The sequence below is a fragment of the Haplochromis burtoni genome, unplaced genomic scaffold, assembly GCF_018398535.1.
Source record: "Haplochromis burtoni strain Fernald_Lab_line unplaced genomic scaffold, NCSU_Asbu1 Contig_313, whole genome shotgun sequence".
NCBI lineage: Eukaryota > Metazoa > Chordata > Actinopteri > Cichliformes > Cichlidae > Haplochromis > Haplochromis burtoni.
In genome coordinates, this window is record NW_024582674.1 from 278,633 (window position 1) to 302,550 (window position 23,918).

The window sequence follows — 23,918 nt, forward strand, 5'->3', positions numbered from 1 at the left end:
CTCGTGCACGGAGACAGAAATGACCTCTTCGACACCGAAGGAAACCTGACAGCAGGCGGCTTCTATCAGGACGATTTCAGGGGTAAAAGGCGTGGACGGCGTCTCGCCAACGAAGAGCTAAAAAGGGTCAAAGCCCGACGCGGAGCGGAACCCCTGAGGCGGAGACTCTGACGGCGCAGACGTGGCTGTCGGTGTCAGCGCTGACATTGAGTCACTGTTGCTGAGTCACAGCACGCCGTGTCGAGATTGGGACTCGCCAAGCCTCGTGCTCTCAGACCGGAGACGCTCTTATCGTCCCCCCACAGTGTCAGGACGAGCGGCGGAGCAACGGATGGGCGCGCTCAGTGGCGGTTTGCCAGCAGCGAGCTGCAGCATTCGTCAGCCAGCAGTTAACGGGATTAGAGGTCACTCTGAGGTCGGGGGTCGAGTTACTGAAGGGTTCTGACACGTGGACAGCGTTTGGAGAGCGCCCGCCGATCGACCAGCACAACCTCACACAGCTGCTGTGGCGGAGGGATACGCTGTGACGCTGCTCTTCATACCTCCTTACTTTTAACCAGTTCACGGTTCAGTCGCCTTCGTTTGTTTTATCATTTTTGAAGCTAATTTCTGACTTTTTTTTAGCGACTTTACGAAAATGAAAGTCGCCACAGCTCGGTGTCAAACTCTCGTTTGTAGCGACCATGGTAACATCACCCGAATCGTTTCTGTCCGAGCTCCTTAGATAACAGACTCCTACACAACCGCAGATATCGCCACCTGCTGGTCACTGCATTAGTTGTACTCTGCGGCGATGGCGTCGGAAAGAAGCTGAAACTGAGACGTTTGCGAGACGTCGCGGCGGCTCCGTGAGGCTGCCTGAGGGTCTTACTTTCGTCAGGATTGGGTGCGGCCAGGATGGCGCTGTGCTGCTTCTTGACCTGCTCCACGTCCTCCGACAGCTTTTCTATACAGCCTCGGATCTCCTCCACCTGAACCAAAAACACACAAGAACAAAATCAGTCTTCAAACACGACACGACATTTATTTCCCATCATGAGCTGGTTTTAGGGCCTCAGTCAGTGATAACATTAAACCTGATCACAGCTTGTTTAAGCCAAGCTTTAGTTTTTTACAGCTTCTGTATGGGCTCAAAATGTGGTCATAAATATTTTGTACTTGTAAATCAGGATTTGTGTGTGGACTTAGAAAAAAACCCCTGCAAGTTACAAGTACGGATTTTGACCCTATTTTTCTTCCTTTCATCTGATTGGCCAATGTCATGTCAATCACAAATGTAACAATCCAATCAGAGAACAGATGGGTTTGGCTGTCGGAGGGGCGCTTTTTTTGAACTGCAGGTCTTTGAAGGGTGATACCGTTTGAAGCTGGAGGATCTCTATATAAATATCCGATAGCAGCTAGGTCCCCTAACTTTCAGCAGCTGTTGAAAGGATAAAGTTGTGGTATATCAGTGGTTAGAAATACCATTATTACTTTGGGATTAGTTTAACACAAAGTCAGGGCTGACCCAGGACCATGGCTGTGAGTCACAGTGCGCAGCATAAAAGTCCTTTCACATCGGACGCAGGATGTGCTGCTAATGCTAACTGCTAACTAAAAGCAAAGGATCCAGAATTTGTTGCGCTGGCTGCTGGGCTCTGTGGGTTTTTGCAGCAGCTCTACCTGTACTAGATGCACCTGCTCCTTGTCTTTTCTATCTCTGACTTTATGTGAACTACAAGAGTTTGTTTTTTTTGCTGGTTCTTCAAATGTTCAATAAAAACATGTATGCTAATTCATAACGAAGAAAGCTTTGTAATGAAGACTGTCATTTCCAAAACACTGCCCCCCCACCCGTCCGCAGCGCTGTTGAAAAGGCTGTGGAAGTCCCTGTATTAAACACGTAGACCTGTGACACAAAAATCACCAAACTCGGACGACCACAGACTGTTTTCCTTCGTGGTGATGAAGGAAAACGCTGGGTTGGCATGTAAAAGGGCATTTATTCCCTTCAAAGACCTGCAGTTCAAAAAAAGCGCCCCTCGACAGCCAAACCCATCTGTTCTCTGATTGGATTGTTACATTTGTGATTGACATGACATTGACCAATCAGATGAAAGGAAGAAAAATAGGGTCAAAATCCGTACTTGTAACTTGCAGGGTTTTTTTCTAAGTCCACACACAAATCTTTTTTACAAGTACAAAAAGTTTATGACCACATTTTGAGCCCATACTTCTGTCGCCTGTTGCTGATGTTTTGAAGATGTTTTATGAGTTTTCGCTCACTTGATGTTTTCATGTTGATGTTTATGTTCTTCTACTCTGGGACGTCCTAATGTCCATTAACCTTTTAAGGGTGCACGCTCTGATTCGTGCAACCATTTTAAATCCTGGTAGAATTGCAACCACATAAGCTAGCGCAATAATTTAGTTTGCATATGAAACTCAGCTCGACCCAGGTCGCGGTTCCTGTCTGCCGCACAGGTCCAAAGGTTTACTTTGTGCCTGTGTGCTTTCACTGTTGGAAACAGTTTATTTTGATGCGGTTTTTGTAAATTGTGAACAATAATATTTATATTTGTTTTTCCTGCAGTTTGTAAAAATTCTTGAATCTCAAAAATGAAACTATGAAGACACTCAGAATAAATTTCCTGTGGTTGAAACGATTTTGTGCAACTTTGCATTCTGAGGGATGAAGCTCGAAATATGTGTAAAAAAACAGAAACGACTTTTATTTTCTTGTTGTTTAATGTATTTCGTTATCATGAACTTAATGCAAACATGTCATTAAAACTTGGGACGTCACGGTTGCCTATTGATGTAAAGCAACTTGAAATGCTCCAAACAACGTCACTACAGCAGGGAAAGATATGAAGCTACGCTCGGGCAGACTTGGTTCTACGGTGGGCTTTAAAGGTTAATGTGATTTTGCACATCATTACTTCTTTGTCTGCTTTTGCTGATATTTTTCAACGTGCTGATGGCGTGCAGCCTGAATCCTGAGCTCACTCCATCGCAGCCAAAACATTTTTATTTCTGTGTTTTCGGTCGCGTCTGCCTCAGGACACCTTTGTGTCTTTGTTTCGGTGCAAACAGCGACCTCTGAGTAATCGTTTGTCTCAGACTGAACAGTCCCAGTGTTCCCAGCTGCTGTTTACGACCCTCACAGTGTCCAGTTCATGATTTAACCCAGCGGTCACATGACTGCCTGCAGTCACCTGAGCGCGCTGCCTCACCTGTTCGAAGAACTCGTCCATGAAGTGGTCCCTGTCCACCTGCACCACCTCCTCATCGTCGTCGCTGTCCTTTGCCTGCAGACAGGAAACATGATGTCATCGGTGTGGTGATGATGCTTCAGTGATGAAGACTGACGCTGAGGCCCACAGACGGACGCACAGAGGGAAACCGCTCCGTAAAAGCAAACAGGAAGTTTCCAAGCAACCGCAGCAGGGCATCACCACGCCAACGACCGAGAAAGTAATTTTCAGTTTATTTAAATATGACATTATTGTTAAATAAAATTGAAAAATGATATAATATTTAAAGAAATAATGAAATTAAAATGTAAAGACATCAAATAAAAATATTAAAATAAATTGAATACGACAAATATGACATATTATTGCTTCAAATAAATAAATTTAAAATTAAATAATAAATCAGCATTTTAATGAAGAAAGAGAAGGAACAACATTTAAAAATAAAGTAAATACGCAAACATGTTAAAACAAAATTAAATAAAAATATTAAGAAAATTAAAGAAAAACGAACACAGGGGAATAAAAAGACAGAAAAATTAATAATATTATTGAAATAGTCCAGGATGAAGATGACGATGATGGAGCTGTTTCACAGACGAACGCAGGAACATTTTATTAAACTCAGATGTTCTCCTTAGAGGAGAGAGGGACAGGTGCTTCAGGCTGAAACAGTGTCCAGTTACACTGAATGGAATTCTGTTATTATCAATACAGACGTGTGTGTGTGTGTCCGCCGACCGCAGACGACAAAAAGCACAATCCCTGATGTTCAGTAAACTCTCTGCAGATACCCGACACACAGGCAGGTGGACAGGCTGAAGGCGGGATCAGGTTACTGTATCTATGAGGCCCATTCTTCACAATATGAAGCTCCGCCTCCATAAAACCATAAAACTAAAGGAAGATGAAAGAAGTGAACTTTGTTTCTGTGTCAAATCTAAACCAGCGCTCAGCACGTTGTTAAAGCTCCGTTAAACCCATCGAAACCTGCAGTTCCTCTGACGTCCAGCAGAGGCAGCAGCGAGTCTGTCCCCATAGACTCCCATGTTAAAATAAACGTGTTTATTAAAATAAACGTGTTTATTTTAACATAGGATTTTTATTTTTATTTTATTTATTTAATACGTGCAGAGATGGTGTCCCTCTGCACCCTCTGTCCTCCCCCTGCGTCACTCTGCCTCTGCAGAGGAGACTCAGTGTTTGGATTAATCAGTCCACAAACTCATTGATTACTAATGATCATGTTGTTCCAGTTTCAACTGCTGGGAAGAAGAAGAAGGTGTCACTAACATATCTATTTTTATGTTTTACAAACCAAACATTAAAGCCACTCGTCACACACGTTTCTGCCGGCACATGCCTGCCTTGAAGATGAGGCGTCACGTCTGCCTTTGCTTTTATCAGCACTGTGATTTATTTGTTTCTGCTGTAAACATGTCCTCTGAGTCCCACTCAGGTGTCTCCACCTGGCTCCGCTGCCCGCCCATAGAGGCCGTGGCAGCTTCCTCAGTCCATCCTGCCAACAGTTCTCACTGTGGGCGATGCTAATGATGTCAGCTAGCTGCAGGCCTGATGCTCTCTCTCGCCTGAGCCAAAGACCCGATGCCACGGCATCAACACACACAGGAAACACACGCCGACACACCAGAGTGAGACAGGCGGACATCAGCATCACTCTGTCCACGGACCTGAACGCTCCCAGTGTCAGGGTAGACTATAGACTGTAAATAAAAGACAGACGTATCCACGATGTCACCCACTGGTTTGCAAAGGCTCATCTGGAAGCTTCCACCACATGATCGTAGAGTAGCCACGCCCACTCACAGGGTACCCCAACCCCCCTGTGACTGACATTTCCAAAATTAACTCAATGAGACAGCAGCTGCAGTGATGTAACACCTGACCAGGTAAAGGTGCTGAAGCTGTTTCAGACTCTCAGCGACACTGACATCACTGTCACGTCCCAGTGAAGTGCTGCTGAGGGCGCAGGTCATGTTTCATTCACTATTATTTCTTTAGCATCTTATACTGTCAGACCCTGAGGTACTACAGAGAAACCTAAACCATCATCACCCCCTGTGAGCAACAGTAGGAAGGAAAAACTCCCTTTTAACAGGAACCTGTGGCAGAAACAGGCTCAGGGAGGGGCGGGGCCATCTGCTGCGACCGGTTCAGGCTGAGGGGGAAGAGACAGGACGAGGACTCGCTGACGTGCTGACCAATCACGGCGCACTATGTTCTTCTTCCTTTAAAAACTGAGCTCTAAGACCCTCGGTAGTCCCGCCTCCTGCAGAGCGGACAAAGAGGAAGAACTTCCTCCAACAGTTACTCTGGCGTTGTGTTTAACGGTTTAAGAAGATGTAAGTGTGTCTGTTTGGGTCCAAGAACTTCCTGGAAGCTCTCACTTACTTTTAGATCATGCAGTTAAAATCGCTGATCATGGATTCCTGCAGCGTGTTAAACATGTTACTTTGTTCATATCTGATGTGAATTTATGGAGATGAGGCTACGAACTCATCGCAGCGCCTCATTGGTCACGTTTGGGGCCTTCCTCTGCGGTTTGTAAAGCCTGACGCTGTGCAGGAAAAAGGAAAAGCTTTAGATTGAACGTACAAGCGTCTGTTCGCGACCCGCACGGCGCCAACTCCATCCTGCAGATGGTTCGTTATTCCCGATCCCCCCGGCAAAAAACACACCACATGTCTGAAACTGGGTCGCTCTACTTCTTCAAGAAAAAAACCTACAGGAGGAAAAATAATAAAAATAATAACGTGAGCATCTGCAGGCAGAAACGAGTTCATTCATCGCTTCAGCGCCGAGCCGATCGACCAGGAGACGAATTTCTCCTGAGCTCCTCTCGCTGGTTCCTCCTGATAACGAGCCGCCGGCCTTCAGGGCGAATGTTGGACACGATGCACCAATTTCATGTTTTTAAAACCCGTAAACGTCGCTGTCATCCCGCCTACGGCTGCAGTAAGGTTGTTAAAATCACTGCATTCTTCACCGATTTAAAATCATCGGATCCTTCCAGCAACGAATTTCATCAGAACGGCTGCACTGCTCCGGTCCGGAACGACGGTTTCAGGTTTTCAGGTCCAGCTCAGGGTTCGGGTTGAGGGTCTGAGGATGTTCAGTACAAACATGTACGTGTGAGACGAGGTCCCTGAAGGCATCGCGGGCGCCTCCCTGTGGAAATCCTTAACAGAGGACGTGACAGCAGAGGACTCACTGACCTTCAAACACACCCAGGAGATAGATGCCCCCCAGCCCCACCACACACACACAGCTAAGATCAAATCTGAAACAAAAAATACATAAAATACAAAATTTCACATTTTAAACAGGTTTTTAAGTGTAAGGCCAATAAGATAAATCAAGTTATTTAAATAAATCTTTTTCCAAATATGACCCCCCCCCCCACAAAAAAAATTAATACGTTTTATAAACTTTCTGAAATCTATCAAAGAAAATGATCCTGTAAGATTAAATATTTAATTCCAGCTTAAAAATATGTTTTATATAAAACTTCCGCCGGTCTGAAAACAGCTCCACCAGCAGCCAATCAGCATCATCCCTGCCTCCAAAACCAGCCAATCAGAGTCTGTTCCCTCGCTGCTGTTCCTCCACATCACTATCCAGTTTAGAAATGCACACACACAGAATGAGAGGTCAAAGGTCAGGGGCTGATGGAAGTCAATGGACAGAGTTTGATTAATAATCAGTGAAACGTTGTCAGCCTGCAGGTCTGCGTGTGACCCGGCCGTCAGAGGACGTGAAGGCCGTGACGGTAAACGCTGATCTGAGACCAGCAGGAAGAGGCAGGAGGTGCAACGCTGCGATGGCGGTGTAAATGATGTAGCATCGCTCCTGCTCTTGTCCAGCAACTCTCAGACAGCCTGACGAGGGCGCTGCCTGTGCTGCACAGGTTGTTCCAGGAAATAGCCACAGCCGCACCTACACCGTCCCCTCTGGTGTCTGCACTGACTCAGCCGAGACAGAAACGACAGAGAGCAGATGATTGGAAGATTGGGGGCGAGTGGGCGTGTTCTTACGTGTGTTCAGTCTGACATCACACAGACGCTAAAAACAACCAAACAACTAAAGCACCCACCCGTCTCTCACATGAGCCGATTAGCAGTTCCTGGTTTTCATGGATGGGCACGGTGTTTGGTCACTGCTCAGATGGGAGGAGCCATCATGTCCGTCTTTTATATACAGTCTGTGCTCCCCCCTCAGCAGGATATGTGGCTTCAGGGTGTTTCCACAGTTTAGCACGTGACGACCTGCAGGGCCCCGACGAGAGCGGCGCGGGGAGCTAAGGTGGGTCTTCGATGCCTTGAAACTGGAGCCTGTGAGTCAGGAAAATCCCACTGAGGGATCAGCGGTAAAATCTGGGTGAAGGAACCTTTTAATCAGATGAAATCCAGCGCTCGGTTTCTCTGCAGGGTCTCAGCTTTGAGTGTAACGAGGAGGCCGGCCCTGACTAATATCTGAACACTGTTACATAACAGCAGAGGCTGAGACACACTCGGCTGTTTTCTCCTTATCCAACCATCTGAGGAGGAGGAGGAGGAGGAGGAGGAAGAGGCATCAGAGCACAGAGAGAGAAGAGAAAATCAGCGAAGAGGCCGAAGATCCTAAAAATAAAAAAACTGCACAAAATGCCGACCTTCACGTTTCGGTGTCGGCTCGGCTGCGATCGTGTTCTTTGGGTTTCCATGAGTTCATTTCATACAGGATTCTGTTTATTAGTTATTCATTACATAACATCCTGTTATGTCATAAACCTTAAATAAAAACTGAAATGGACAAATGTGAAATATACACACACAAAATCCAATATTTAAATAAAGCAGGCAGGCGACACACGTCCGCATCAAACGAGATGTTTACGCAGCGTCGTTCATTTTTGAGTACGAACAGAAACAAGGTGGAATGAAGATGATGAAGAGGCGTCAGACCAGAGAAGAACAGGAAGAGGTGAGCCCGACGCCACGTGTGGCTGAGGCGTTCACGGTCTGTCGCACGTAAACACAGAAACACGTTTCTGTGGTTTCAGAGGACGGTCAGGTGTTCCACATCATTAGCTGTGTCCCAAAACGCAGGCGGCGTCCTTCAGAGGACCCGGCCTTCTCGGTCTTCGAAGGACCCAGCCCACGTAGACCGCGATGAAGCAGGGAGTTCGCTGTTTTTGCCGGCTTGAGTGACCATTGAACCCCCCGGTCAGCGATCGAGCTGGTGGGTAACAGATATTTGAAGTTTGCACAGCTACTTTCTCATCTGAAAATATCTTAAAAGTTTATTTTGTGACCCAGAAAGATTAATAAGAGTAATAATAAAACTTAGCTGCCGCCATTGTTGGAAACTGGAATTGGCTGGGCAGCGCTATGAATTCTGGGATAGGTTGGAAGGACACACCCGACCCATCCTTCAAATTCGGGGAAAAGGAGGACACGTTTGTCAGCGGCATTCGGAGGAGTCGACGAATTGGGACAGACTTGGGCGCGTCGCTGTGATGTAATCGGTCTACAAATGCGGCCTCAGGAGGAAGCAGCCTACTTTTTGGGACACAGCTTTTGTCTGCAGCCTTAGATACAGTGACCTTTGACCTTAGCCACCTGGCACGCCCGGGATTATCGCAGCTCGCCGCGATGCCAAAACAATCTGATGTGAATCAAAAATTGTAAAAAAATCAAAATCAAAATTTATTTCTATAGCACATAAAAATACAACCAAGTTGACCAAAGTGCTTCAGAGTCGGTCAGAGCAAAAGCACAAGAAGGAATGAAAAGAAAGAGTTTAAAGGAAACAATATGACAACTGTTTGAAACAAAAACTAGCCACGAAGTAACAAAGTAGTTTTTAGACGCAAAAGACTGGATGGACTCAGAGGAACGAATATAAGGAGCGAGGTTATTCCAGAGTCTGGGAGCTACGACAGCAAAGGCCCGATCACCTCTGGACTTCAGACGACACCTCGGTTGCGTCAGGAGCATTTGATTGGACGATCTAAGTGCCTTATTAGGGATATACAAATGAAGGAGTTTGAGGAGTTTTTAAGGTAAGCAAAAGAATTTTGAAATTGATACGATAATCAACAGGAAGCCAATGTAGGTTGGCTAAAACTGGTGTGATGTGGGCATAATTTCTAGCATCAGTTAGACGCGCAGCTGCGTTTTGAACTAACTGGAGCTGGTGAGTAGAGGACGATGGGACGCCCAAGTAGAGGGATTTACAGTAGTCTTAATTTGGAAGTGATAAGTGTTTTGTAAGGTCCTTCAAAGGGAGGTATGGCTTTGTTTTAGACATCTGATGCAGCTGGTAGAAACTGACAATAAGACAGGAAACGGAAAAAATTCAAATTAACCAGTCAAAACTTCACAGATAGATCAGCTGACATATAACAGGTAGGTATTGGTTATTTGGTTAAGTCACGCCCAAGTAAATACTGGACTAGACCATAAATGATGAGGGGGGGGGAGGTGACATAACCCCCACCTGTCTGAAAATAACACATGCATGAAATGCATAAGAAGGATGCTATAAATATACACAAACAGGGGGACAAGGGGCAGTGTTTAATAATAAAAGCATGTTTGAATTAAAAGACAAGATTACATCATCACTTGGGCGTGACTTAACCAAATAACCAATACCTAGCTGTTATATGTCAGCTGATCTATGAAGGTTTGACTGGTTAATTTGAATTTTTTTCTGTTTCCTGTCTTGTATTTAAGCAATTTTCTCCAATGTTTTACTAAGACCCTGATGAAGGGTCCTAGCAAAGGGGCCCAGTTAGTTGTTCCAGCGCAGTGTGACTATCACAAACTGTAACTGTCTTATCCTGGTTCGGTGTGAGAGACGTGATACGTTTGGACCTCATTTAGACAGTCAAATAGGGGTTGCAGGGAAGTAGAGACATCTGATGTCAAAGGGAAATAAATCTGTATGTCGTCGCATACAAATCACATCACAGTCACATGGCCCGAGTCCACAGGTAGAAGAAGATCATTAAAAAGCCTAACTAACGCTGTCTCGCTGCGATGGCGAGGTTTAAAGCCAGACTGACTTTCATTGATACCGTTAGAATCAAGGAAGGACTGAAGTTGTTTTAGAAACACTTTTTCCAGAATTTTGGATATCAGAGGGCGTCTGTAGTTAGAGCACTAGGGTCAAGATCCTTTTTCTTTATAACAGGTTGCACGACAGCGAGCTTAAATACTGACGGTGCACAACCTGATGACAGGGATGCATTCAGTAAAAGTTGGATACAGGGACCGATAGTGGGCAAAGCTTCCTTAAGAAAACGAGAGGGAAGGATATCATGGGGGGAGTTAGAGATCATCACTTATAGCTGTTAAATCAGAATAGGACGGTGGCTTGAACTGTTGAAAGACAGTCAAGCATTCAGGGACTGCAACAGGGTCAGAAACTAACGACGACTCAGATGAGAGAGACGCCCTCAGAGCTGATATTTTGTCAGTGAAATCGTTTGAAAAATGATCACGAAGTACAGCAGAGGCATCCCTACAAGTGAAGGGCCAAGGGTTTACCGAGGAATTACACATACTAAAGAGGGCTCGAGGAAAACATGTTTAAAATGATACATATGGATAAATAATCCATCTTGAAAGCTTAAAGCTCGACTAGCTGGGTTTGCATGAATGCAGAGACGAGGACCTGATTGGTCTGCCAGGCATTGATCATGAAATCTGTTTTCCATTAATCGATCAGCTCCGCATTTTCACTTCTTTTCTACTCTGAGCTCCAACATGCCTCCTTCACACATTCATACAAGCACTTTTCTCTACACTTAATCTAACATTCACACTCCAAAGCATCCAGGTGGGGATCGAACCAGCAACCCTCCGGCCAGTAGGTGACCTGCCCCAGCCTCCTCCCCCTTTTTAGTGGAAACACAAGCTCTTCTCCCGCTTTGGCCTCAGAAGGTTCATCTGAACTCATGAAGAGTCCATGTCGGCCTTGTCCGCCCCTCCCTGAGCCTGGTGCTGCCGGAGGTTTCTTCCTGTTAAAAGGGAGTTTTTCCTTCCCACTGTTGCCAAAGTGCTTGTTCACAGGGGCTCGTATGATTGTTGGGTTTTTCTCTGTATGTGTTATTGTAGGGTCTGCTGTACAATATGAAGCGCACTGAGGCGGCTGTTGTTGTGATTTGATAAAACTGAATATTGTGTAAAAATAATCCATCTCAGTCGAACATTAAATCATTTCATAGACAAACGCTTGAGTTTGATTCCCGCCTCCAAACGAGTCGGATACATGAAAGTTCAGATCTCGTGATGTCACAGTCTGAATAAATCCCAACAGTCAGCGAGCGACTCCTCGCTCATCATATTTTTGTTATACTGTACAGACGACCACACACAGACCAACACACACACACGTGTGTGTTTACGGACAAGCGAATGCGATTAACGCGAGCGAGCGAACACGAAGCCCGCGGCTCTGCAGGAAGACGAGAGAGCGAGGAGATGAAGAGGAGGCGCAGAGAGGTGGTGGATAACATGGGGGAGGGGAGGAAGAGGAGGGTGATGGTGAAGAGAGCGGAGACCGCGGGGTGGGGGAGGGGGACGAGGACAGGAGCTCTGCGGCTGCAATGCATCCAATATCTGTCTGATTCTGATCACATGACCTGACGTCAGCGCCTCCACCTGTCAGGTCGAGTACTAACGAGGAAATGAGCCGACGGACGTCTCGTTTCCTTAATGAGGAACATTTTCATTATGTCAGGATCCATTTGTTGGTTTTAGTAACGAGTTGTTGATAATAAACATAATGAGACTGTTCGTCTATGCGTGTTTTATTCTTTATCACCTTTAATGCGGATTTTTATTTATCCCAGATATCACAAATCTGGGATAAATGAAGCTTTATAGTCTTTTCCTTTTCTTTTAATTTCTTATTTGCTTTCCTTCCTTCCATTCCTCCTTTCCTTTCCCCCTCCCCCTCCTCTTCCTCTCATGTCATGCAGACTTAAATCAGGACGCTGACCTCAGGTGTCAGAGTGATGCCAGCAGAGTGTGCGTTTGTGTGTTTGCACGCATGAATACACACTCTATGTGTGTGTGCATGTTAGCAGTAAACCATGCCAGCAGCGAGCCGCGTTACCCACAATCCCATGGGATCTCTGGCGCTACCCAGAGTCCATCTGTGCTCCGTGTGACCGCTCATGTTCCACCACAAACCGACTTCTCCCGATTTTTAAAACCTGAAAAGCTCCTTTAATCGTTCACTTTCAGAGCTCAGGTGCTGATTCAGCAGCAGACACTCAGAATTCAGAGCTTCTCATCAGCACTCAAACGCAGCGCTGCTGCTCGGGGCTGCAAATGTTTTCAGTCTGAAGATTAAAACCAAATAAAAAAGCTGCTTAAACATTTGGATGTTTTCACTGTTTCATTCGCACAGATGAATTTATGTGATTCTTCAGTTTATCTGTTCAAAGTGTTTAAAGTGAACTTTACGATGACACATTTTTCACCGCTGATTGAACAGGAGGCTGTGGATCGACACTGGCTCAGAGAACAGATCCAGATCCTCCGTCATCCAGTTTGGTCAATAAAGTTTCTCCCTCAGGTTGACGTTCATGCGTCTCCTCCAAACATCTGTTTGTGTCCAAGTATTAAAAAAAATCGATTTCTATGATTTTTCTCATGTTAGTCTGAACCATAACTGTATATAAAAGATGGACATAACCACCATGACAGTCTATCGTGAACTGATTGTAAGACCAGTTAGTCTGCCTGCCTGTGGGTCCCTCCCACTGGTTCTTGCACTCGCGCTACGATCAGCTGATCTCGGTTTGTGTGTCTGGAGATGGACATTACTTTGACTTTTATTGCACAAAAGGATGAGATTGCAACGGTAAAGAGGAAACTGCATGCAGGACTGAAACAGATGCTAACACTGCTAACTTCGGCTCTTTGCACAGACAGCACGCTAACGCTAAGCTAGCCAAAAACCCAGCCCAGCAGGCAGAGCCTGAAAGTCAGCTAACATGCTAATAATTGCATGAATGCAATATCTTTGATTTGCTGCTTAGCAATGCTGCTCAAAGCGGAGCCAATGAGAATCGATAAGAGTATCGGGAAACTGCGTTCTCATTGAGGTTCAGCTTTCACAGAAACGACGATCAGTTAATAACGTTTGATTAGCAGCGTGAAAGCTGAGGCGGGCTGCAGGCGTCAGAGTGTTGTTTCTCTTTCGTGTTTCAGGTATGACAGCGACCTGACCAGGTGTTCACCTCCGAGAAGAGTCAGACAAGCTGAGTGACATCAAACCGTCCTGACACACACACACACACACACACACACACACACACACACACACACACACACTCTGCATCCGTCTTCTTTCTTTATTTCTTTGAATCTATAAATAAATAGTCTGACTTGTTCTCTGCTGAGGAGACGCCAGAGGGACGAGCGGGCGAATAAAGAGATGGAGGACAAAAGAAAGGACGGCGAGGGTGGACGGGGCTTTTAGAGGTCTGTTAATGGACACGTGGGGATGGGGGCGGGGTTTGAGGTAAGAAAGAGGAAGGATGGAGGAGGTTGAAATCTGAGATTTCACTCATTTATTCACAGATTAAAGATCATTTTATCCTTTTTTTAAACTTTTTGGTTTCTAATTTCTAGTTTTACTATTAATGTAATTACAGGCTGATTAATTAATGATTCATTAATTCACGTGGATTCCTTTAATTATCACCTATGTATGAAAATTATATAAATACATTTTGACTGATTAACTGAATTTTAGCTTCATTCAAATATTGTTTTAAGAAAAACATCTATGACGTGTCCGGATGAAGGTTAAACTGAAGTAACTTCTTTATTGGTCCAAATGTGAGCTACAGTTAGCCTGTGAGAATCCAGGCTTAAATTTTCCTAAAATTAGCTGAGCTAAAATAAAGCTAAGCTTAAGTAAGGTTTAGATAATGTCCTCGGAGATAACTTTAGATGAGCTCATTTTAAATTAAGGCAGGATCACTGAGGAGAACATTTCATAAGCTTAGACATCACAGGGAAAATCTGTCTGGCTAACTTTAGCCAATCAAGGTCTTAAACAACAGCCAATCAGGAGAACCCTGCCTTAAAGGGGGAGGAGCTGACAGAGCATTTAAAGAAGGATTATTCTGATCTGTGGCTCATGCTGAGCCGCTCTGCTCGAGCTGAGAGCAGAAACGTTGACTGCATGTGCAGACGCAGCGTCACAGCAGCTCAGCCTGAGTGATGCGCTCAGTGTCGTCACAACGTGAACCAAGCGCACGTGAAGAAACGATCACGCCAACAACACAAGCCCTCCACAGCAGCACCGAGGCACTCTGGGTAATCAAGTCGCTTTCCCAGGATCCAGTGAGTCAGGGAATCGATGATCTTCTTTTAGACGACTGGCAGGCGGCCTCAGACCGGCGCACTCTGTCCTCAGTGCAGCGCTTTGATTTCACTCCGGTTCATCCTGCTTTCGCGCACCGATCACATCGACAGCTAACCTGCTCTCATTCGCACCGTTACCCTCACACGTCCAGATGAAAGGAAAAAGCAGAGCATCAGCCGAGGGTCGATCACGAGAGCGGCGCCGGCTCATCGCGTCTGAACCCGAACTGTGAACGTTTTCCTCCATGAAACAAAACAACGGTTCAGTTACAGTGACATCAGCTTTTCTGCCTCGCTTCGGTTTCACGGGGACATCTCTGCCTCTGCTGCTTTAAAATAAATGGAGTGGGTTCACTGATCCACCATCATCATCATCAAACAGGAGGCGTTTCTGCTTCTGTCCACTCTTATACAAACATGTTTTTGTAATTACTAGTTTTTTTGCATTATTAATTTATCTCCAAAAGTTGATTCTGTTCATCTGAAACATTTCATCTCTCATCGAAGTGACTCCTTCAGTCTCAGCTGACTGCAGGTTTCCAACCTTACAAACATCTGCACGGTGACTGAAACCAGCCCACTGAAGGAACAACGGGCTGGGAGGTCACCTTCATCATAAATATGCAAATTATAACGACCATTGATCAACAACCGCTGAACATTCAGCGTGGATATCAGCTGTGCTTAGAAGTTATGAGGAAAAAACGAGCACCAAACTTCAACCCACTGCTCTTTTATTTTGAAAATATGCATAGTATGAAAGTAAAATTCTGCATGACTTCATTAAATAAACTAAAACTACTGCAGAGAAAAAACATTCAGGCAGCTGCTTTTCACGTTAATCTAGATAAAGGTCTCAGCTACGCTCACATGTCGTTCGCTGCACATGAATTTATACATAAAAAGCTGAATTTATAAAGTCTGAAACCAGGAATTATCCTGTACCATGTCTTGAGAAAGGACACAGCCCTCCTGATGGGTTTCTCCGGCTCTTCAAGCAGCTCTTAAACGCATCCAGCACCGCACCTGATCAATACAGCACTGATCAGGTATTGACCCATGGCAATAAGCATCAGAGTGACACAATCAGGACGTCTCCTCTGAGGACTGATTGACGGACCATGTGTGATCTATTTTTGCTGCAAACGTGATTTTAATCTCATTTAATCAAATTTTGCATCAACAAATAAGGAAACACTAAAACCTGACAGAGCGCATCAAATACACTGAAGCCAGAGCAAAGTGTTATGATAACAGAAGTATGTCAATAATATTTTTAAACACATAATTAGTCACATGTTTGTATATAAAGCATTTCCTGTTTCCTGCTCTCCTCTCCCTCTGAAGCCCCGCCTCCACAACAACAATAATAATGAACAGTTACACATTAGTGGAAACGACGCAGTAAGTAAGGAGCCGCCAGACTCACTCTGGGAACCTCACAGTAACACACACACTGACCAGACTACAGAGCAACATATCCAGGCTTTGTTTGTGACTCATCCAAACCTAACCCCGCCCCCACGAGCGCCACCTGCTCCAATCAAAGGTGAGATGATTCGAGCTCTGAAACTTGAAACCGATTGTCCCACAGCCTGATGAAGGACACGTTTAAATCAGATCAAAGATCAAGTGCAACAACAAACCACGTTCCCCCCGCAGAGACTGAATCAGAGACAACAGAGGATTTTAAACTGAAACCCTGAACGTGATGTTTATAGCATCTGTTACCATGGTGATTTAGCCAGGTGAAAACGTCTTTATGAATGGACTCTGCTGCACTTCCTGTCTGATTCTCTCAGGTGTGTAAAAATCTGTGTCAACAGCTGTAAATGGCTCCAGTTTCTGTCTGTTTGGGGGCGTGGCCTACTGCCACCTGCTGCAGGTGACACAGTGACTGTAGGTCAGATCCTTAAACGAAGCTGAACCGTCTGCAGCAGCACAGGTGAACTCATGCCAGACACACCTGGGTGAAGAGGCAGCTCAGATGATGAAGATAAATGACTCACTTCCTGTCTGGCTGCTCACGCTCACACTGATGCGGGGACGTTTGATTCATTCATCACCGCCTCACCTCGCTAACCGGGCCACCGACTTCCCTTCCATTACCTCGTTAGTCCTCCGCTCGTTCCTCTGTGAGGTACAACTCATGAAGAAATCATCCGAGGCCTTCGTGCTCATCATCATCATCATCGTGATAATAACACTGCTCTGCGGTCCTCTGAGTAAATTAATGAGAGCAAATATCTGGTTTTGTTCGACCCAAACGTCCTTCAGGATCAATTTCCTGCGTTCCCAAAACGTCCTGATTCCACTTCCTGTTCCCCAGAGAGCGCACCATGTCACTGTGTGTGTGTGTGTGTTCAGGTAACAGTGACCCAAATCTGATTTTTCTTTCACGCGTGATGTGATCTCCTGTAGTGAGTGGGAACAGAGAGCGAACAGTGAAGTTATTACCCAGAATCCTCTCTGCTGTGAAGCGTGACCTCACCGTGACCCTCTCTGATCTCACGCAGTGCCCCGCCCTGATTTGTAGCCAATAGAGAAGAACTGTTAGAGAACAGCTCATCTGCAAGAACTGCATTTCCCATAAACCTCAGCAGCTGCGTCTTTAGCTGAAATCACAAAGTCCTTTGAAATGTCGGGTAAAGTTCTTTGGTCTAATTCCCGCTCAGCTCTGGTTTGGTTTGGAAACACTCAGTTTAACCGAGTTTAGTTTCCAGTCATCCAAAAACCCGACAGAGTCCTTGATCGTTGGGAATGTCGAGTCTTTAACACGAAATGAACAAACGTCAAAGACTTTGGAGAATCTGGGTAATATCATCGCTCAAAAACGAGAACAAGTCTCCCTTCAAAAGCACCAAGTCAGCAATCATGAAGAGTCCACATCACCTAAAATAATCAAACCAAGTTTCGTTGTTCAGTTAAAAAGGTGAAAAAACAAAAACGAGTAAAAGTCTAAAATCACGTCCATTTAATTCAGAATGAACTCGTCACATCTGGATATTAAAATAAAGAACAAGTCATGTAAACAGCATTAAAAGCCCGAGCCTTTAAATATTTAAAGTCGAGGCTCGAGCACTAAAGCGTAGGGGCATTCCTTCGTACGGACGTCTTTAAGTCGCGTTCAGGACCTGAGGTGTGCTGGGCTCATCTGAATACTCCCAGTAAGCAAACACGACCAGTAAACGGCCTCGAGCTGCCGTTTCTTCTTCTCTCTGAACTTTGAGGATGAGGTAATGGTTGCTCACAGCTCGACTTCCTGTCAGGCATTAGCTGCAGGAATCTATTTAAAGGAAAGGCGCGCTCCGGCTGAGGGAGGCGAGTTCAGCCATCCGCCGACCTTTTAATGCTCTAATTCAATTCAATAACTGCCTGTAATCACTTTGGCTCGGGACTATTTATACTGCGTTTTCCTGCACTACAGACGGTACAGTAGCAGCAGTCTCTCCTGCCAAAGTGCCCACGAGCAAAACACCAGACAGTCCCCTGTATACTCCATCTGCATCTCTGGATGGGAGCCATGAAAACGATTAAAAGTAGGACAAAAGCTGAAGCGATGAGTCAGCAGGTGAAACTGGGAGCAGGTTTTAAACGTTCCTGAGACGCGTAGAAGGAATCTTACAGGCTGATTTACACATGAGTAGGTGGAGCCAAACCACAGCGCCATCGGTCTGTTTTACCTTTTCAAAACTATGTTCGATTTTCAAACATATTCATGAATCTAAATGATTATTGAACGAAATACTCGCTGGACGTTCTGAGGATGAACTTAATATTAACACAAGTTCAAAATGACTGAGCCGCAATCATTCGATTCATCAACCAAATCCCAAACGTTTAAATCAGGACGTTTGATCGTATCAGCCCGGGCGGCTGTCACCGAACAATCAATAAAGACAGATGTAGCACTTATTTAACCTTTCAGCACCAAACCTGCTCTCAGCCAGTTTACTGCAGGACTGCTGCCACCATTAACCCAAATCCACCAGTCTTACTAACAAATAAAATATTATGCAGACATAAATGTTGTTTTAATGAAATGTCTTAGACGTTATTAACACAGAGTAAACCCCTCCACCCAGCTCTTCTCAGTCCTTCCTCCACAAACAGTCAACACGAACGTTTCTGAGCAAAGAGATGAAGTTCGGCCAAAGTCCGTCGTTTACGGTCAGGAAGAAAACGACTGATTGGTTAATGCTGAGAGCAGGCTGTGACATCAGCACGACGTCACTGCCTCGCCACGTCTCCCACCACAGAGCAGGTTTGCGTCCATGTGTCTCACGGCTGATTAACTAAACTGAGCCGCGATCTGATTGGCTGAGCGGATTAAAAATGAGATGCTGAGCGAAATAAAAGGAACGAAGTTCAGACGAGGAGCTGATGAAGAGGAGGACGTTTGTCAGGAGGCTGCTCTCCGAGCTGCGGTGGGGGGAGGGGTACATCTATAATGCATGAGGACTCACATGCACAGACGCACATAAGCAAACACACAAGAACGCACACACAAAGGAGGCCAGGGAGGACTGCGGGGCCATTAAATGGAGACGCAGCCATAAATCACGTGACCAGCCTCCTACTGACCAATCAGCCCCCACACAGGATTCAGTCAGCAGATACCGCGCGGTCGATAGTACGTGGGAGCGGTGTGTGTGCGCTCGTATTGCTGCCATTGTGGGGATCAGCTATTAAGGCCTGTAAGTGAGGACATCTTAGGAACTGGGGACATTTTAAGGGAAAACTGAGTTATAACATTTATGAACATCTGGGAGCAGCACAAACATCAGAGGAAAACAAAGATATTTGGAATGTGAGGCGTTATTCAGGAACATCGTATAATGGGACAGCATTAAGAGAAGTGTTTGAATATGATGTAAGAAAATGAACATGTGAGAAGCAATGTTTACAAATGTTCTTGAAATTAAAATAACTAACGAACAATGAGCCATTTCCAAAAACCAAAGACCTCAATTCAACGTGCAGGACGTACAGAGGACATGTGGGCTGTGGGGGACATCTGGCAAATGTTTAAGAAAACCTGCTTACATTTTATTTTGAAAGTGGCGCTCTTATGTTAAAATGTGGACCAATGTTTGGGACTTACTGGTTATTTCTGAAGTGAAGGCATTTTGTTGTGTTTCATTTTTGGAGCTATTCTTCAGTCTTACTATTCACAGAGCAGCTGCACGGTAAGTTTAGCTTCCTGTTTTATCTGCTTTATTCAATTTGAGCTCATCAGAAGAGGAAAAACCAGACGAAGAAGATCACGTATTTGTAAATTAGATTCAATGATGCCTTTTTAATACATGAATAAAGAAGTTGTTGAAATCTGCTTTAAAACTCTACGTGCAGCCGTCCTTCCTCACAGGCAAGCTCTGTAATGAAGCCACAATTAGTTTAAGGTTATGAAGATGAGCGTCTTCACAAGTGCAGATGTACAAATGTGTGTTTGTGTGTGGACTAATAGGAGGAAATTGCTAATCTAATCAGACCGCAATCCAATTGAAATCTACTGTATCTCACCTCTGTGAGCACTCAAGCGAGAAAACGAGTCGGGGTTAAACGATGGCTGCCTCAGAAACGCACCGCGCTAATTAAACGAGAAAAAACGTCAATTTAAAAGAAGAAGAAGAAGAAGAAAACCCACGTCAACAGCAAAAAGAGCAGCAGAGACAGTGCGAGCAGGAAAAGTGACCTCCGGCGTGCCAGCAGTGATGAGGGTTTGCCCTTGACTTGGCTGAACGATGGCCACTGACACACACACACAGGCTTTCAGACTGATGAGCTAGCTATCATTAGTATCAAGCCTTCAGCCAGGACAGTATCTTCCGAGCTACCGCTGCAGTTTATTCGGGAAAGTTAAACTCTCCGAGGCTTCGTTAACCTGCGCGGCTGGGTTAACAACCTGCAGACTGTTGGTAGCAGCAGCCCCCGTGCAGCGCTGCAGCTCCACCCAACTTGTCACTACCTGCAGATTAGCAGGAGACACAAAGCAGGGCCGGACCCTCCCACACTGGAGGACGACTCAGTCTTTGTTGGTGCATTTAGCCTCTGGCTCCTGTTGCTAACCTTCGTGCTACAACAGATCCACAGTGAGACCGTGAGTCCACAGAGCACCAGACACAACAAGAAAGTGTTAAAGAGAGAGCTGCTATTCAGACATGTGTGTACTGTCAGGCTGAAACATGGAGCAGGAAAAGGAAGACAAGTCTGCAGTTCCTTCATCGTCCAGCAGAGGCGCTGGTCGTGTTTACAGCCCGACACAAAACCTGCTCTATAGATGACACCTGCACATTAAGGCTTAGAGTTTGCACGATTAGGGGCGTGGCTGTCTGCGAGGCCTTGTTTTATTACTTCAATTTAAAGCTTTTAAAATAATTATTCAATTAGATAGAAACCAATGCACGTGCATCTTTGGAGCCACTTCTGTTGTAAATGTGATTTATTTAAAAATCAAAAGGCCGTGATGCTGTCGTTAGGAAAAATGATCTAATGATCAGGACATCCTGTTTAAAAGGCTCACACACATTTAAACAGCAGCTCTTTCTTTATCAATCATTTGCTTTAAAAGAAGTTCTGTTGAACTTTATTTTGAAAGTGCCAGACATCTGCCATCAAGGTGCCCTTGAGCAAGTCCCTGCTGCAGGTGTGTGTGTGTGTGTTTGCTGGGTAAATAAAGGCAAACAAACACAGACCACCCACCTGGTGCTGCCAGGAGGACAAAGCAAACCACAATGAGTGTCTCTGACTGAGCACGCACACACCTGAGGTTAGCAACACCAGCTACAGAGTGAACCACGTGACTGACCAGCAGCTGCACACCTGGGTGAGAAGGTAACGTCACGTTCAAGGACAACAATTTAAATCAAAAATGAGAGAACCCGAGTGTGTCTGTGTTACTGAAGGGACACACAGACGCTCACACAGTGAGGGGACCGCTCCCTCTGTGGACACCACGTCCCCGTGAGGTCCATCAGTACATTTGATCATGAAACCTGCTTTAAAGGTGAGTCTGCAGGAGCGGCGATGGAAACGAGACCGCGTGTGGCTGCAGTGACACATGGCTGTTTTTCCATCTCAGTGACGCCACTTAAATCCCCCCTCCCCAGCCCCTACCTGCCCCAACCCCACCCACCCCCAGCTGCTACAATCAATGAAACAGAAATAGGATATGCAAACACACACAGTCCTTCTGTCTCTGCGTTTGCTCAGAAATATCAGTGAAATATTTTATTATTTCATTTGATTTAAAATCTTTCTCTCCTGCAGCATCGAAACCCGACGTCCAGCCAACGACGACCTGCGGCATCAGCAAAACTGACGGCAGCATGGAAGCGCTGCTGCTGCAGGGTGAAGCAGCGTAACATGACGAAGCGTTTAGCAGATGGAGAAATGATGCAGCACTTTCTTTGCTGGACTGATTTTCTTGCAGCATTTTCAGGAAGCTGCTCGTATGAGACTGTTGCTTTTCAGCTCCGTTCCTGAAGATGTTCCGTCTAAAACTGAGCTGAGGAGAGACTAATCGTACATTTTATCCATTTTCTGCTACTTATCTGGGTCTCGGGGGCAGTGATGCCCAGACCCCCCAACTCTTCTGGAGGAGGTGGCAGGGATGTTCCCATGCTAGCTGTGAGACATAATCTCCTCCCACGTGTCCTGGGCCTCCTCATGGTTGGAGACCCTCACTCCGGCTCTGAGGAAACTCTTTTCTGCTGCTTCTGACCTCAGTCGTTCAGTCACAGCTCACAGTCACAGGTGAGGCTCAATCAACAGCTTCACCATCACCTCCACCACAGCAGACCAACGCAGCATCATCATCACTGCTGATGCTGCACCATTACACCTGAAAAACTGGTTCCACTCTTTCCCAACACAAAGCAACCACTTCACTGGCTTCAAACCAACAACCCCGCTGCAAACCATCCCAGTGCACGCTGGAAGCCACGAATCATCCTCACACCTAAACCTTTCCATGCCGTGGTAACAAAAACGTACAGGTACTGTCCAGGTTCAACCCCAGGATTCCTGGAAGAGTCCATCTCCCACCAGGAACAGGTATGACTCAATGCTCCCATAACCACAGAGCACACTAAAGAACCGCCAACGGGTTAGAAATCTGCTCCTTTGTGAATTCTCTCATTTCTGTTCCTAAACTAAAGCTGAAATTCACATATTCATGGGACAAGCACAAGGATACAGCTCCTCCTGGAGGTTTGGGTTATTTAAAAGATAACAGCAAGTTAAACTCACAACAAACATGTGTGAAAGCAGGTCGTGTATCAGCACAGCATTAGCATGAAAACTAGAAGTTAGCCTGGTGTGTGTTGGAATGAAAGCACCACAGCAGGTTTGTACTGTCCTCACTTGCAGCGTTTGTTCAGACTTGTGGAGATTGGAGGAGGAGGAGGAGGAGAGCTGGCAGCATCACTGTGATGTGGACGATTACATAAAAAAATAATTATTACTACAGAGCTGCTGCTGCTGCATGATACAGCAGCATCTGTTACCGGCAGGATTACGTGAGCTGGATTTCACTCCGGTGATCATCCAACATGGCCGACAGAGAGGAAGAATTCAGGAACAATTGAAAAGGAAAAGAAAAAAGGAGCGAGAAGATTCAGTCACCAGGAACCAAAAAGATTGGTGCCTCACACCGACGGGAAACACGGGGAAGAAGGAAAGCTGCCAGGACACGGGTGGAAATAAGAGAGGGATGCAGAGAAGCAGCAAAAAGAGGAAGGGGTGGGAGGAAAGATGGAGGAGAAGATGAAATGGAGGGAGGAAAATCATGAATGGGTGATGGAGAGCTCAAATGGAAGAGGTGGTGGAGGAGAAAAGAAAGACGCAGGGAGCATGTGCACAAATGAAAGGTGGAGGAAAATCTGAGAAAATATTCAGAGAGCAAAAATAAAGTGAGGCCACGGCAGCTGGTTCATCGTCACATCTCCATCTAATTTTTGGATCTGCATGAGCCACGATACGAATTCCTAATATGGTCATCTCAGGCTCAGAAGCCCCGCCCATCTGCTGTTAGAACTTCCAGCTTATTTCAGACAGAGGATGAACTGAGGCCCAGCGCGGAGGCCCAGCATGACTCATGCTAAGCTCCTCTAACAGAGCCCAGGAATAAAAGTCAGAACGGGCACAGACAGAAACTCTGACATCCTGAAAAGTGTCGGCGAGTTTTACGTCAGATTTATCGGGTTTAGAGGGCTCTGTCTGCAGCCAATAAAAGCTTCTTCCATCTCCACCTTTGGTTTTTATTCCAGCTTCAAACATTAGC

At 45.6% G+C, this 23,918-nt stretch overlaps 1 protein-coding gene across 1 annotated transcript in view; it reads right to left on the bottom strand.

The window, feature by feature from the left end:
• The window catches only part of stx1b (syntaxin 1B), a 43,580-nt gene that overhangs the window by 11,891 nt on the left and 7,771 nt on the right, over positions 1 to 23,918 (bottom strand). The window contains exons 2-3 of the mRNA XM_005947147.3: positions 3,219 to 3,293; positions 872 to 971 (exon numbers count right to left, since the gene is read on the bottom strand). Of these exons, the coding sequence (XP_005947209.1) occupies positions 872 to 971; positions 3,219 to 3,293 (175 nt within the window). The remainder of the gene's footprint in view (positions 1 to 871; positions 972 to 3,218; positions 3,294 to 23,918) is intronic.